Source organism: Podarcis liolepis (genome assembly GCF_965112155.1).
Source record: "Podarcis liolepis genome assembly, chromosome: 13".
NCBI classification, from domain to species: domain Eukaryota; kingdom Metazoa; phylum Chordata; class Lepidosauria; order Squamata; family Lacertidae; genus Podarcis; species Podarcis liolepis.
The window spans coordinates 30,404,573-30,417,334 of record NC_139573.1 but is presented as its reverse complement, the minus strand read 5'-3'; the positions used below and the strand labels follow the sequence as shown (position 1 = coordinate 30,417,334).

The 12,762-nt window shown below is 47.3% G+C and overlaps 2 protein-coding genes across 3 annotated transcripts in view; one reads left to right on the top strand and one right to left on the bottom strand.

The window, feature by feature from the left end:
• IGFBP4 (insulin like growth factor binding protein 4) overlaps window positions 1-12,507 on the bottom strand; it is a 39,702-nt gene extending 27,195 nt beyond the window's left edge. Inside the window, exon 1 of the mRNA XM_083470274.1 lies at window positions 12,005-12,507. Coding sequence (XP_083326400.1) covers window positions 12,005-12,353 — 349 coding nt within the window. The 5' untranslated portion in view covers window positions 12,354-12,507. The remainder of the gene's footprint in view (window positions 1-12,004) is intronic.
• Window positions 12,508-12,590: 83 nt separating this feature from the next.
• The window catches only part of LOC310690521 (uncharacterized protein), a 49,997-nt gene continuing 49,825 nt past the window's right edge, over window positions 12,591-12,762 (top strand). Inside the window, exon 1 of one of the 2 annotated variants that reach the window (XM_083469600.1) lies at window positions 12,591-12,730. The gene's annotated coding sequence lies outside the window, so the exon portion shown is untranslated. The remainder of the gene's footprint in view (window positions 12,731-12,762) is intronic. The other variant, XM_083469601.1, reaches the window with a different exon arrangement.

Sequence of the window (12,762 nt, the reverse complement as noted above, 5' to 3'; positions counted from 1 at the left end):
TGATTCGAACCAAACAAAACCTTCATGATAACTCAAGTCTGAGAAGCAGCTGGGCTTCTGCTCTCTTCGAGCCAAACATCAGGAAGATATGTGCCCACACACTATCCAGCATGGGGAAAACAGTGCCATCAAGAAAAGTCATGGGGGGGGGGGAGAGAACCAACAGAGGCCTTCACAATGCCTGCATTATAAGAAGAAAAAAATCTCCCATTCCTAGTCAGGACTTCTGCATCTTTTAAGATGAGGTGATTTCAGGTGCTAGGCCACATTATTTGAGCTTCTGGCAAGATAGCATCTTTGACAAGGCAAACCTGTGCCAAACTGACCCTACGTTTGTGACTTGCATGAAGTGTGTTAGCTAAGCAAATGTCCGTGCATTTCTTATCCTATCATCTGGTGTGGAACATGGCGTGGTTCTGAAGCCCCATGCCTAGACTAGCAGAAATCGCATCCAGAAACCACCCCCGTTTCTGTGATGCCACCAGGCATTGCCCACATACGTTCAAGACTCTGAGCAACTAGAAAGCCAAAAGTCGATTTTCAGGATGCCAACTTCTGCACTCTCCTGTATGTTTTCAACTCCCTGGATCCTTAATCCATGAAGACTTTTTGAAAGCCCTTGATCACACATTTCCGCACTCAAGGGTACTTAAAGGCAGCCATTTAAGTTATATATTTTTTTCTCAAAGGAAGAAGTTGATTTATTGCGTTGAATGATTGGGGTTGTGTAGAAGACTTGCAGCCCTCTGGCCAGTTGCCAGTAAAGATTCAGAGGCAAACAGCACATTTCCTTTCGTGTGGTGTAATGTGTGTTAGCAAGTAAGAGGGGCTGAATCTAGCGCAAAATGGTCATGAAGTCCCACCCGCCCCATCATGCATCCTTAGTTCACCGGGACACACATTAAAAGCCATCCGTGGAAGCAAAAAGGAGACAACATAAATCATCAGGAGGTCACACTAATACTCCAATACAAAACTTATTAACTCAGAAGTAATTCTAATTTCAGTAGGGTTCATAAGCTTGTACGTTGGTGAACATTAATTTTTTCATTTAAAAATCCCAGTTGCAGTCTCTAGGTGTGCTTTCAATGCAATGTTAGGTTTCCCCCTGTCTAGAGAACAATGCCAGGAAGCATTCTTGGTCAGTCTTAAATAATTGCATGCCTTTAAGAAGACGTTTTTCCCTGATGGAAATGAAGTGATGGGAAATGTCACCTCTTGAACTCTGCTTGTCATCCTGCTCTTAAAAGATGCAGAAGTCCTGGCTAAGAATGGGGGATTTTATTTTTTTATTAAAACAATTCAGATGCCTTAAGTAAATGAGCCAGTCAACATATTTCTGAATGGTGCGGCAAGTGAAGATACATAAGGGTAACATGGAAGGTAGAAGACAGAAGAGGAGGGTTAAATATGTATTTAAAATCATGGGAAGATTCACTGATGTACAAGATCCCATCTTTTTCTTCCATCTTCAGTTAACTACCACATTAGAGAGTCACATTCCCTAGTCAGTTCTGACTGTTGAAATGTCCCATGGTGGTTAGGCCACTTCTGGATCCAGCCCTCTGGTTTAAATCTTTTAGGATCATCAGTTTGAGGCTCTTCAGCATTTCAATCTAGAAGTAAAGGTACCACAAAAGTACGCTTAAGTGAGAGAAAGGCTCTCAAACTAGAGTTGCAATGGAGGAGACCATTGCTGGAATCCCAGCTTGCGTCTGAAATAGTATGACCTCAATGATGCCCAAGGTAAACCTACCTAATTCACACTTTGCGAAACAATATGTGAACCAAAACTCAGGAATCCTTCAAAATTCACCCTTCTCTGAATTTTGCAGTGCAGTTCTCCAACCAAACATTGCTTGCAAAAATGTTTGTATTAGGGGAAAGTGTGGATAAAATGCATACATAGAAAATGTGTTACATAGGGAGAAAGTCCTTGCAAAAGTGTGTACCTTACTGAAAACTGCATACAAAAACCTGTTTATTAGGTGAAGTTCACACTAATACGTTGACAAATTTTCGTGATGATTTTTTTATAAATCAAAAATTGCTGCAGAAGTGTGGATAACTGAATTTAACATTGGAAAAATGAGAGAGAGAGAGAGAGAGAGAGAGAGAGAGAGAGAGAGAGAGAACCAAAATTGACAGATCTATCCATCCCTACATTCCACACGAGACTGGCCCTACTGTTAGGCAGAGTGGGGCAGCTGCCTTGGGTAGCAGATACGGCGGGAAGGGCAATGAGATGTTGAAGGAGCGCTCTCTCTGTTACACAGAGCCCCCTAAGTGAGCCTCTTTCTCTCAGGTGTGCCATCCCATCACCAGTGTTGAACTAAGAATCAATTACTGCTCCAAGCTACTTCTCTACATGGAATGGGAGGTGCCATTTTGTCCGCCTCAGGCAGCAAGATGTCTTGAGCCAGCCCTGACTTCACCTCTCTAGGCTCAAATTAATCCAGGACCCTGATGTAGACATTTAAGTTCTTTAACTAATTACACCCAATGAAACTAAATGTTGGGAGATTCAGGACAAGCGACACCTTCTACACTGTTTAGGTCTGTGCCCATATATATATATGTATGTGCCCATATATATATATATGTGCCCATATATATATATATATAACGTCGCCTAGACACCCCAACTCTTACACGGGAAGACACCCGAAGACACCAAAACCTGCATTCCTGTACCCGTGAAAATCTACGAAAGCATATATATATATATATATATATATATATATATATATATATATATAATTTCTGCAGGTTCAGGCTGTTGCTAGAAGCATACCAACAGGACCAGCCCTCCCATAAAGTAGAGTGAAGCAGCCACCTTGGTTGGCTGATGCTGCAGAGCAGAGTTGGCAGTGGCAAGGCTTTGGAGAAGAGAGGTGCATGCCGTGTGGCCTGCCCTTTGTCCCCTGAGTTGGCCTATCGCCCTCAAGTGGATAGAAGATGTTGTCATGTTGCCAGTGCTGGAATTCAAATTCAAGTGGCTGACATCTGTATGAGAAATAGGGAGGGTTGGTGGCACCACCTTGTCTCTTGCCTCACACAGCCAAATATCTTGGGCTGGCTCTGAGGCGTAGGTACACACCCCAGAAAGTGGTAACCCTCACCCTCGTATTTCACAAATGAACACAGAGCGCCTCCTGTGTATTTGTAACTAAAACTGCTGTGCACACATTGCTGGCTTAAACACAGCGAGGTGGCTCAATTCTCAATTTGGTTCAAAGCCGGTTTGAGGTGGGAATGCATCAAAAGGCGGCATTTCCTGAAGAAGTGACAGGATGGGTGTGGAGTGTGGCTAATGTGCAAAACTGTGGTTGGGAGCGTGCCAGATGCAGAGTAAAGGGTACACAGCCTCACACCAAGAATCACTGCCTGAGAGACCGCACAAATCACCAGCGGTTCGGATGAAAGCCTTCCCATATGCTGTGCTATTTATTTTACCCTGAGGGTGCTTCCAAACCACCTGTTTACCGAGTATTTATCACTATCTGTTTTGCAAGGAGGGCGGTTAGATGACGTCGTGTCAAAGCAAGTGCTAGCCAAGGGCATTTCCCCATCATTTGCCTTTTGGCAAAAGTCTGATCGCTGAGGGAAATGGGTTTGCTGAGCAAGACTTCACCATCAGCTATCATGGCAGAGCCTGAATTTGTGGGTAGGTCCCACCCCCAAGAGCAAAAGCCTGGAAGCGCCCTGAATCTACAATAGCCCATTCCCTCCGACATTCCTCAAATGAAAATAGGGACATATCTCACTCCGCAACTGACCCTCCTCAAACCGCCCCCCCCATTTTTTGCCGTCCCCCCACCAAGAATTTCCTGTCAGAGGAAGGGTGAATGCAATAGCACTACATCAACGGGACAGAGCACACATGCCTTCAACTGTCCTGAGGAAACCCCTTAATCCTGATTTTATTATTCGTAGATTTACCAAAAGAAAAACACACCATAAATACATTTTAGAAAGGGGTAAGATTAGACGCAAAGCATTAAAAATAATAATTCAAGATTCCTTGTGCTCCGCTCCTCTCCCCCTTTCTTCACACCCTACTCTCTGTTTCCATCGCAGAGCTGGGCCTTGGTGGCAGCAGCCATATCCACTACGAGCTGCCCAAGGGAGGAGGCCATCAGCTGTGGCCATGGAGAGGCAATGGGATGCTCCCTTTCTGCCACTCAGGACAAGGGCCAGTTCATCCTCCTTCCTGAGCTCAACGGCGACAGCACTGGCAGGGGAAATGGCGACATTTCAGAAGCAAATCAGAAGCCCGGATGGCTTTCATAATTCTGGAACGGTCCCTGGAAAATTGGGACACTTGGAAAGGTATGATAGCCGCTGCATCTGAAGCAGTTTGTGTTAATAAGCTGGCCATAGGGGTCAAGGCTGGGGCTGGGGTTGGAGCTGCGAGAGCTTAAAGTTTAATATAATGTTCCACCCTGCCATGGATCGGATGGTACTCACCGCAGAATCAAAACACATTCAGCAACCTTAACACTCTTGGGTGTAGTTACAGATAGGTAGCCGTGTTGGTCTGCCATAGTCAAAATAAAAAAATTCCTTCCAGTAGGAAACTTTCACCTTCTCACCCCTTGCCTTTTCCTGTAAGACCTATTGCAGTCGTTAAGAGTCGTCAACAGGCTCATCTCAGCTATCTGCCAATCTCCCATTCCCACCACCCTTCTGAGTAATACCCCTCCCCACCTTCTCACTATATAGAAGGATCTGGCAACTGTTTCAGTGTATCTGAAGAAGTGTGCATGCACACGAAAGCTCATACCAAGAACTAACTTAGTTGGTCTTTAAGGTGGTACTGGAAGGAATTTTTTTATTTTGACTCTTGGGTGTGTTGGCGGAAACTAAGATAGTGTACATGTGAGCACTCTACCAGCACGTTCTTTTAAAGGTATCCCTTCCCCCAAGGCATAACAGAGAGACAGCAATTTGCCAGGGACAAGTACCAGGAAATATGGAGTGACCTTGATAAAATGCAGGCAGTAGGAGCATCTAGCAACCTCCTGTTGTCAATCCCTCCCTAATCTCCTTGCATCCTGATTGATAATGGATGGCCCTTACACCAGGCAGTTCATGATAAAGGGGAAAGTGATCTCAGTTGCTTGATTCCCAGGCCACACATAGGGAATAAGTTGTATTTTCTACCCAAAGGCTCATATACAAATCTGCCTTGCAAACAAGGGCTCTTATCTTTGCCACGGTCTGCTTTTTTATTTATACTAGAATGGTAGAGTTGGGAAAGAACCACGAGAGTCATCTCCGATCTTGATTTGGTTTGGTATTTGCATTTCACTTTTCCAACAAGGTTGAACTCAAGGTGGTTTTCCAAGGAGCTCAAGATGTTAAATACAGGAAGGCCTCAACTTACGCACGTTTAACTTCAGCTTTATGCACTTGGCAAAATAAATAAATAAAAGGGGTTGGAAAGGAGGTGGGTGTCTGGGGCGGGGAGACTTTGGCATTCCCACCCACTGGAGTGGACAGGACATGGTGAGAACAACCCTGAAATGAATGCAATTCGTTCTGTGGTATGTAAGGTGCACTGCAATTACAGCATACAGACAATTTCGTCTGATTTCCCATAGCCTACTAAGTCTTATTATTTTTTGCTGCTTGTGTGTATGTTTCCATCAGTGGTGCACAGCCAGAGTCTAAGCTTACATACCCTCCAACATTTCTCTGATGAAAATAGGGACGGCCTCCCATTCCGTAATGATAACTTTACTATTTATACCCCACATATCTTACTGGGTTGCCCCGGCCACTCTGTGCAGCTTCCAGCATATATAAAAAGACAATAAAACCTTTTTTTAAAAAGCTTCCCTATACAGGATTGCCTTCAGGGGGTTGGATAACTCCATATCCTCCAACAATGCTACAAAGAAAATAGGGACATCCTAAGGCGCAAAGGAGGGACGCGGGTGGCACTGTGGGTTAAACCACAGAGCCTAGGACTTGCTGATCAGAAGGTCGGCGGTTTGAATCCCCGCGATGGGGTGAGCTCCCGTTGCTCGGTCCCTGCTCCTGCCAACCTAGCGGTTCAAAAGCACATCAAAGTGCAAGTAGATAAATACTCCAGCGGGAAGGTAAATGGCATTTCCGTGCACTGCTCTGGTTCGCCAGAAGCAGCTTAGTCATGCTGGCCACATGACCCGGAAGCTGTACACCGGCTCCCTCGGCCAGTAAAGTGAGATGAGCGCCGCAACCCCAGAGTCAGTCACGACTGGACCTAATGGTCAGGGGTCCCTTTACCTTTAAGGCGCAAAGTGGGACATTCAGGGATCAGATCAGAAACCGGGATGGCTTCTTTAAATCAGGAAAGTCCCTGGAAAATAGAAACTCTTGGAGGATCTGAGCTTAATGGTATTTTGAGAGGAGCTAGACAGCCATGCATATTCTCCATTTGCAAGGCACACAGCTGAACACTTCCTCCGCTGCCAAACTGTGCCTTATAACTAGTTCTATGTCCATGGCAAGTTAAAACCAAAACAAAAAGTTAACTAGAGAGCCAGTTTGCCAACAGTGATTTAAAAAAAGGAGTATTCTGAGTGGGATGTATGCATTATCAATTAAACATCTAGTATGTGGCCCCTTAAAAAGAAACCGCTGTGACCCAGGAAGCCAGTTCCTGGAGAGCAGCTAACTCAGAGGTGTGGCCTGGCTGGGTTAGTTACTGCTGGGTGCAGGCTCCCAAGCCTCATCAAGAATAAAGTTTAAATTTGCATTAACTAAGCTTGTGGAGAGTTCATACAGGAGGCACATGGTGCCAGACGTTTGGTGGACTGTGGCCTTCACACAGAGCAACACAACAAACCTACCACCTGTGATTTTCAAGACTGAAAGCACAGCAGAGAACCGGACAAGATGGAAGGAGTTAATGGATCTGGTATTTGCAGGCCCAGAGGCAGGTAGGTGGTCTGCATTCTGGCCCCCCGCCCCAGTCAAGCTTCTTATTTGCTTATATGTGTTGGGCCAAAGGGCAGGGATATCTGTACAGCATAGATTTCCAGCAGCCAGCTTACAGAAATTGAAGTTCAGACATAGGAGCCAATTCCTAGGGTCGAGGTCCCTTTGCCCCCCCCAAAAAATATCTGAGGGGGCCAGAGACCCCCAAAGTTGATGGGAATTGCCATTCAAATGGTGTGCATGTGTGGTCTTGTGATTGGAGGGACACAGGTGGCGCTGTGGTCTAAACCACTGAGCCTCTTGGGCTTGCCATTCAGAAGGTTGGCGGTTCAAATCCCAATGATGGGGTGAGCTCCCGTTGCTCGGTCCCAGATCCTGCCAACCTAGCAGTTCGAAAACATGCCAGTGCAAGTAGATAAATAGGTACCGCTGCTGTGGGAAGGTAAACGGCATTTCTGTGTGCTCTGGTTTCCGTCATGGTGTTCTGTTGTGCCAGAAGTGGCTCAGTCATGCTGGCCACCTGACCTGGAAAGCTGTCTGTGGACAAACGCCGGCACCCTCGACCTGAAAGCGAGATGAGCAGTGCATCTCATAGTCGCCTTTGACTGAAATTAACCATCCAGAGGTCCTTTACCTTTACCTTGTGATTGATTATGCAGTTTGGGGCTTACCTGGGACCCACAATATTTTATTCAAGTTGGTACCCCTGTGTTCCGACATTTTGCACGGTGATTTTTTAAATAAAAACACTGTGGGTTTTTGAAAAACACACAGAACCATAAAAGTGTAGAGTTGGGAAGGAACTAAAAGGTCATTGTCCACCCCCTGAAGGAATTACTGATGTCCATCTGCTCTCCGTTTAGAAACCTCCAATGAAGGAGAGTCCGCCACCTTCCAAGGTAGCCCTGTCTAACATCTCTGTCAGAAAGTTATTCCTGGTGTTTAGTCAGACACTCCTTTCGTGTAATTTGAATCCATTGGTTTGGGTCCTACCCTCTGGGGCAGCGGAAAACAACCTTGTGCCATCTTCCGTGCAACAGGTATTTGAAGAAAGCTGTCATATGCCTTTCAGTCTCCTCTTTCCCAGGCTAAACATACCCAACTCCCTCAACCGGTCCTCATAAGGCTTGGTTTCCACCTTGGTCACCTCCTCTGCACACGTTCTATCTTGTCAATAGCCTTCTTAAACTGTGGTGCCCAGAACTGGACACAGGACCCCAGGGGTACACGAGATCCCTTAGTATGGTATTTCTTTGTATGTCACTGAAAATGTAGCACACTTAAAGGTACCCCTGACCGTTAGGTCCAGTCGCGGACAACTCTGGGGTTGCGGCTCTCATCTCGCTTTACTGGCCGAAGGAGCCGGCGTACAGCTTCCGTGTCATGTGGCCAGCATGACTAAGCCGCTTCTCGCGAACCAGAACAGCGCACAAAAATGCTGTTTACTTTCCCCCCGGAGTGGTACCTATTTATCTACTTGAACTGGCATGCTTTCAAACTGCTAGGTTGGGAGAAGCTGGGACCGAGCAACGGGAGCTCACTCCGTTGTGGGGATCTGAAGCGCCGACCTTCTGATCGGCAAGCCCTAGGCTTAGGTTTAGGCCACAATGCCACCCGCGTACATTAAATGTCACACATTTAAAGCCCATTAAATAATCCAAGGTTGCCAACTGACTCTCATGTCAGCCCTGTAGCTGTGCCTTTTAGCGGATGGCTCAGTTGCAATTAGGAGATGATATTCTCCCTCTCTACGCTGTGGAAGTGTCACTTGCCAGTGGCTGCCTGTCAAGCTTCTGGCTGCTCGTAAAGGGAGAATAGCTGGCCAGGTGAATTAGGCCAGGGCACTTTTTGCAGAACCTGTCGCTTGCAGCCATGCATGTTCTTAGAATACCAGCCAATGGTTGCTTCCAGACAGGAGCCTTCCAGCACTAACCAGTCTCTTATTTCCCAGTATTTGCTGGATGCTGCAATCGCAATGTGCCTTGCACAGCATAGAATGAATCACATCCTTTCAGTGCCTTCTCCACCCCAAACATCTCACCACTGTGCCCTGTCCACTCCTGTTGGTGGAGAGTCAGGCTTCACCTCGATTGCCTCTCCTCTCTTCCCACCCCCCCTCCAAAGTGGGGTTTTTTTTTAACTTTCTGGGCATACGCAGGCATAGGAACCAACTCATAGGAGCCGAGGGGTCTTCAACTCCCCTCTAAAATATTTGATGGGCATTGCCATTCAAATGGTGTGCATGCACCGCATCATGTGATCGATTATGAAGTGGGGCTTACTTGCACCCCCCAAAAAATATTTTATTCAACTTGGCACCCCTGTATGTAGGTGTGGGTACACCTTTCTGTACCAGTATGTGCACTGGTTATTTATTTTTTTCTACAGCATGATGGCACAATAGTGAAACATTTAGATATCACTCACATTACTTCTAGGGACGCGGGTGGTGCTGTAGGTTAAACCACTGAGCCTAGGACTTGCAGATCAGAAGGTTGGCGGTTCGAATCCCCGTGATGGGGTGAGCTCCTGTTGCTCGGTCCCTGCTCCTGCCAACCTAGCAGCTCAAAGGCACGTCAAATTGCAAGTAGATAAATAGGTACTGCTCTGGCGGGAAGGTAAACGGCGTTTCCGTGCGCTGCTCTGGTTCGCCAGAAGCGGCTTAGTCATGCTGGTCACATGACCCGGAAGCTGTACGCCGGCTCCCTCAGCCAATAAAGCGAGATGAGCGCCGCAACCCCAGAGTCGGCCACGACTGGACCTAACGGTCAGGGGTCCCTTTACCTTTTTTACACATTACTTCTAACACCATTCTTTGTGCATCTCGAAGGTTTGTGCATTTCTTCTCAAAAAATATGGGTATGGGAGTTATGGGGTGGCAAAGAGGGAATACAAACCAAATTTCTTCACTGCAATTTCTTTCCTCCCAGTTTCAAAGGAAGAAAAAAACATCATTCGTCACTTTATCTCCAAGATCGACCTTCCATTCTTTCTCTCTTTAAGGATGTAGCTCTATGCAGCAGAAATAGGTGGTCCTGATTGACACTAGCACTCCAAGACATTCCGGGTCAGAGGCCCTGAACAGTCATGGCTGAATACTATTTACATGCCCTTGACGCGTGTGGTCTGCAACTTCTTGGCACAGCCTACGCTCGAGAAAGGTTTTGTATTGGCATGTTTGCATATCGGATCAGTGCACTGAAACAGTTGTTACTGGGGCAATTAGACGTGAAGGACTTATGCTAACACTGAAGTAGAGATGTTTTGTGTGGAAATAAAAAAACAAAAAAACCACTGGGGTTTTCTTTTTTTTAAAAAAAAGAAACCCCCCCACATAGAATCATGGAACTGTAGAGTTGGAACAGGTCCCAAGAGTCATTTGGTCCAACCTGCTGCTCCAAGGCTGCAGCCTCAGTTACCCCTTATGTACTTTAGGCTGCAATCCTCTGTACATGCAAATCACCTGGGAACCTGTTCCCACTGAATTTGAGTGTGTCCGAGTTAGATGTGTGCAAGATTTCCCTGCACACCTCCCTTTCGTAGCTGAAAGGAAAAGGAAGCTGAAATCTACACAGGCGCATCTGATCTCCATTAAGAGATCTTTAGGAAACAACTTCAAATAAAGTGACAAATCACCTTCTTATCCAATACTGGAGGGAGTGGATGCACTGGCGGAGGAAGAGGAGTGCGGGGGGGGGAGCGCACCGCCCCTGCCAGCGCGATCCCGGCCCTGCCCCCCTGCTCTCCGCCCCCCTGGTGCCAGAACATGAAGCTCTGCCACTGGGTGGATGGCTAGGGAGGCTGGAAAAGCCTCCAGTTAGAAATTGTGGGGTTCACTGCTCTTTGTACCCACAAGTTTTTCCACAGTGTCTATGCGTGGCAGTCAGCATCAAAACGCCATATATAATTTCAAATACTTTTTATTAGTAAGTAATGAACACTACCTAAAAACGAACAGTGAAAAAACTAAACAAGAGAGGTGCAAGCCATTGCTTAAACAGTCATGCCTTGCTGTAGTCAAAGAATCATAGAATTATAGAGATGGAAGGGACCCTGAGGATCATCTAGTCCAACCACAAGGAATGGAGGGATCTTTTGCCCAACATGGGGCTTGAACCCAGGACCCTGAGATTAAGAGTCTCATGTTCTAATGACTGAGCTATAAGCAGACAGGCTGTATTAATATTTGTTTTTCTTTCCCCATCCCAAGTTTGACCAGCATCACGTCTATGCAGTTCACGTTTGAAGTGCGTACAATCCAGTAAGTTAAAATGAAAAGGGGGGGGGACCACCGCCAGATGTTGCCAACACCCCATTTGCCATATCTGAAAGGCCCTCGTTTGCAATAGTAAGCTCCTGTCTGGAACCGCCCTGCTTCTCCCATGTGCCAAAACCTATGCCGAGAGAGCTTTGGAGATAAACAAAAGGAACTCGAAATACCAGTTATTTTCAGCCCCATTCTATCCCCCGACTATTCACGCATAGGAAAAGGACTACCGCGAGCCATGCAGCGCTAACAGTAGAACATACGAAATACATGTTCAAATCTTTCACCACAGAGCAGATGATCTCCCCACCACCACTGTCCGCACATGTGAGCACACTTCCCTTGCCACAGAGGACAGTGCACTTGGAAACTGCAGCCCTTGGAAACTCGACCTGCGACAAGTATTTTTTTTGCCACTTGTCGTTTTGAACATGCGCACAGGTTATTTTTGTGTTACAAGTTGGCAGCCAAGAAGCATATTGTGAGCCTGACATGCAGCACAAAGCTCTCTGAAGGGTCCCAAGAGAGAGCGTGAAGTTGTTAAATCTAGCATCGGGTGCAGCGATGGTCAATGTGGCGTCAGTTTCCTTCCAGGTACTGGCCAATAGCTATGGTTGTGCAGGTTTTCAAAGCTGGCAACTTGAAGACTGTGAATGCAAGCCGTTACCCACAAAGGTAAGGTACCCCCAGACAAATCCACCCTTCCCCACATCCAAACCATAGTTCAGCATTTCCTCTGCGCCACAACTGGAGCAGCCAGTAGACCTGCCTGCCAGACTTATGTGCCTGAGAGCCTGATGCCCCTCTTACCTGTGGACTGCATGCTCTCTTGAATTGCTTCCACTTCAGCCAGCTCCATGCAGACCCCTTGGCCGTGCATGAGTGTGTGCAGAGGCTTCTCCACTCCCTGCGGCGGGTAGCACCGCAGCCCGGAACCGCAACGCGGCGTGTAGACCCCGCAGGGCATTCCTTTGGCCAAGGCGCAAGTGGCGCAGCACCCGCAGCCGGGCTCCTGCACCAGCTCCTCGCACCCGGTGGGTGCCCTGCAGCGCGCCAGCTTCTCCTCGGAGCATGGCGGGCACTGGATGGCGTCGAGGCTCACGGAAAAGCCCACCTGTACCAGGAGCAGCAGAGTGATGGGCGCAGTCCCCGAGTGCATGGCAGGCAGGCAGGCAGGTGTTACAGGGCAGCAAGGGAGCGGCAAGCAAGGCGATTGCAAAAATAAAAATAAAAATAACTGTGTTGCTGGCAGAGCAGAGAATCTGATCTCCAGTAGAAAGGGGGACTCTGTACTGAAGGGGGGAGAAGCTCTTTCTTTGGACTTTATACCACTCTCTGGCCACACCTCCCTGTTGGAGGGAGAGGCAAAGGAGAACAGCAGCAGCAACCAAGGCAGCTTGCCCCACAGCTGAGAAAAGACCTCATTTGCCCTGAGGAAGGAAGCACAAAGAGCTTGCAGCTGCTGCAAAGACGGAAACCTGTGCCGGGACTGGAAAATAGCAGCAGCCCTCCAGCCATGCTTCTCCTATTACTTTGGTAAGTTACGAGTGCGCCTTGCCAGTGCCTGT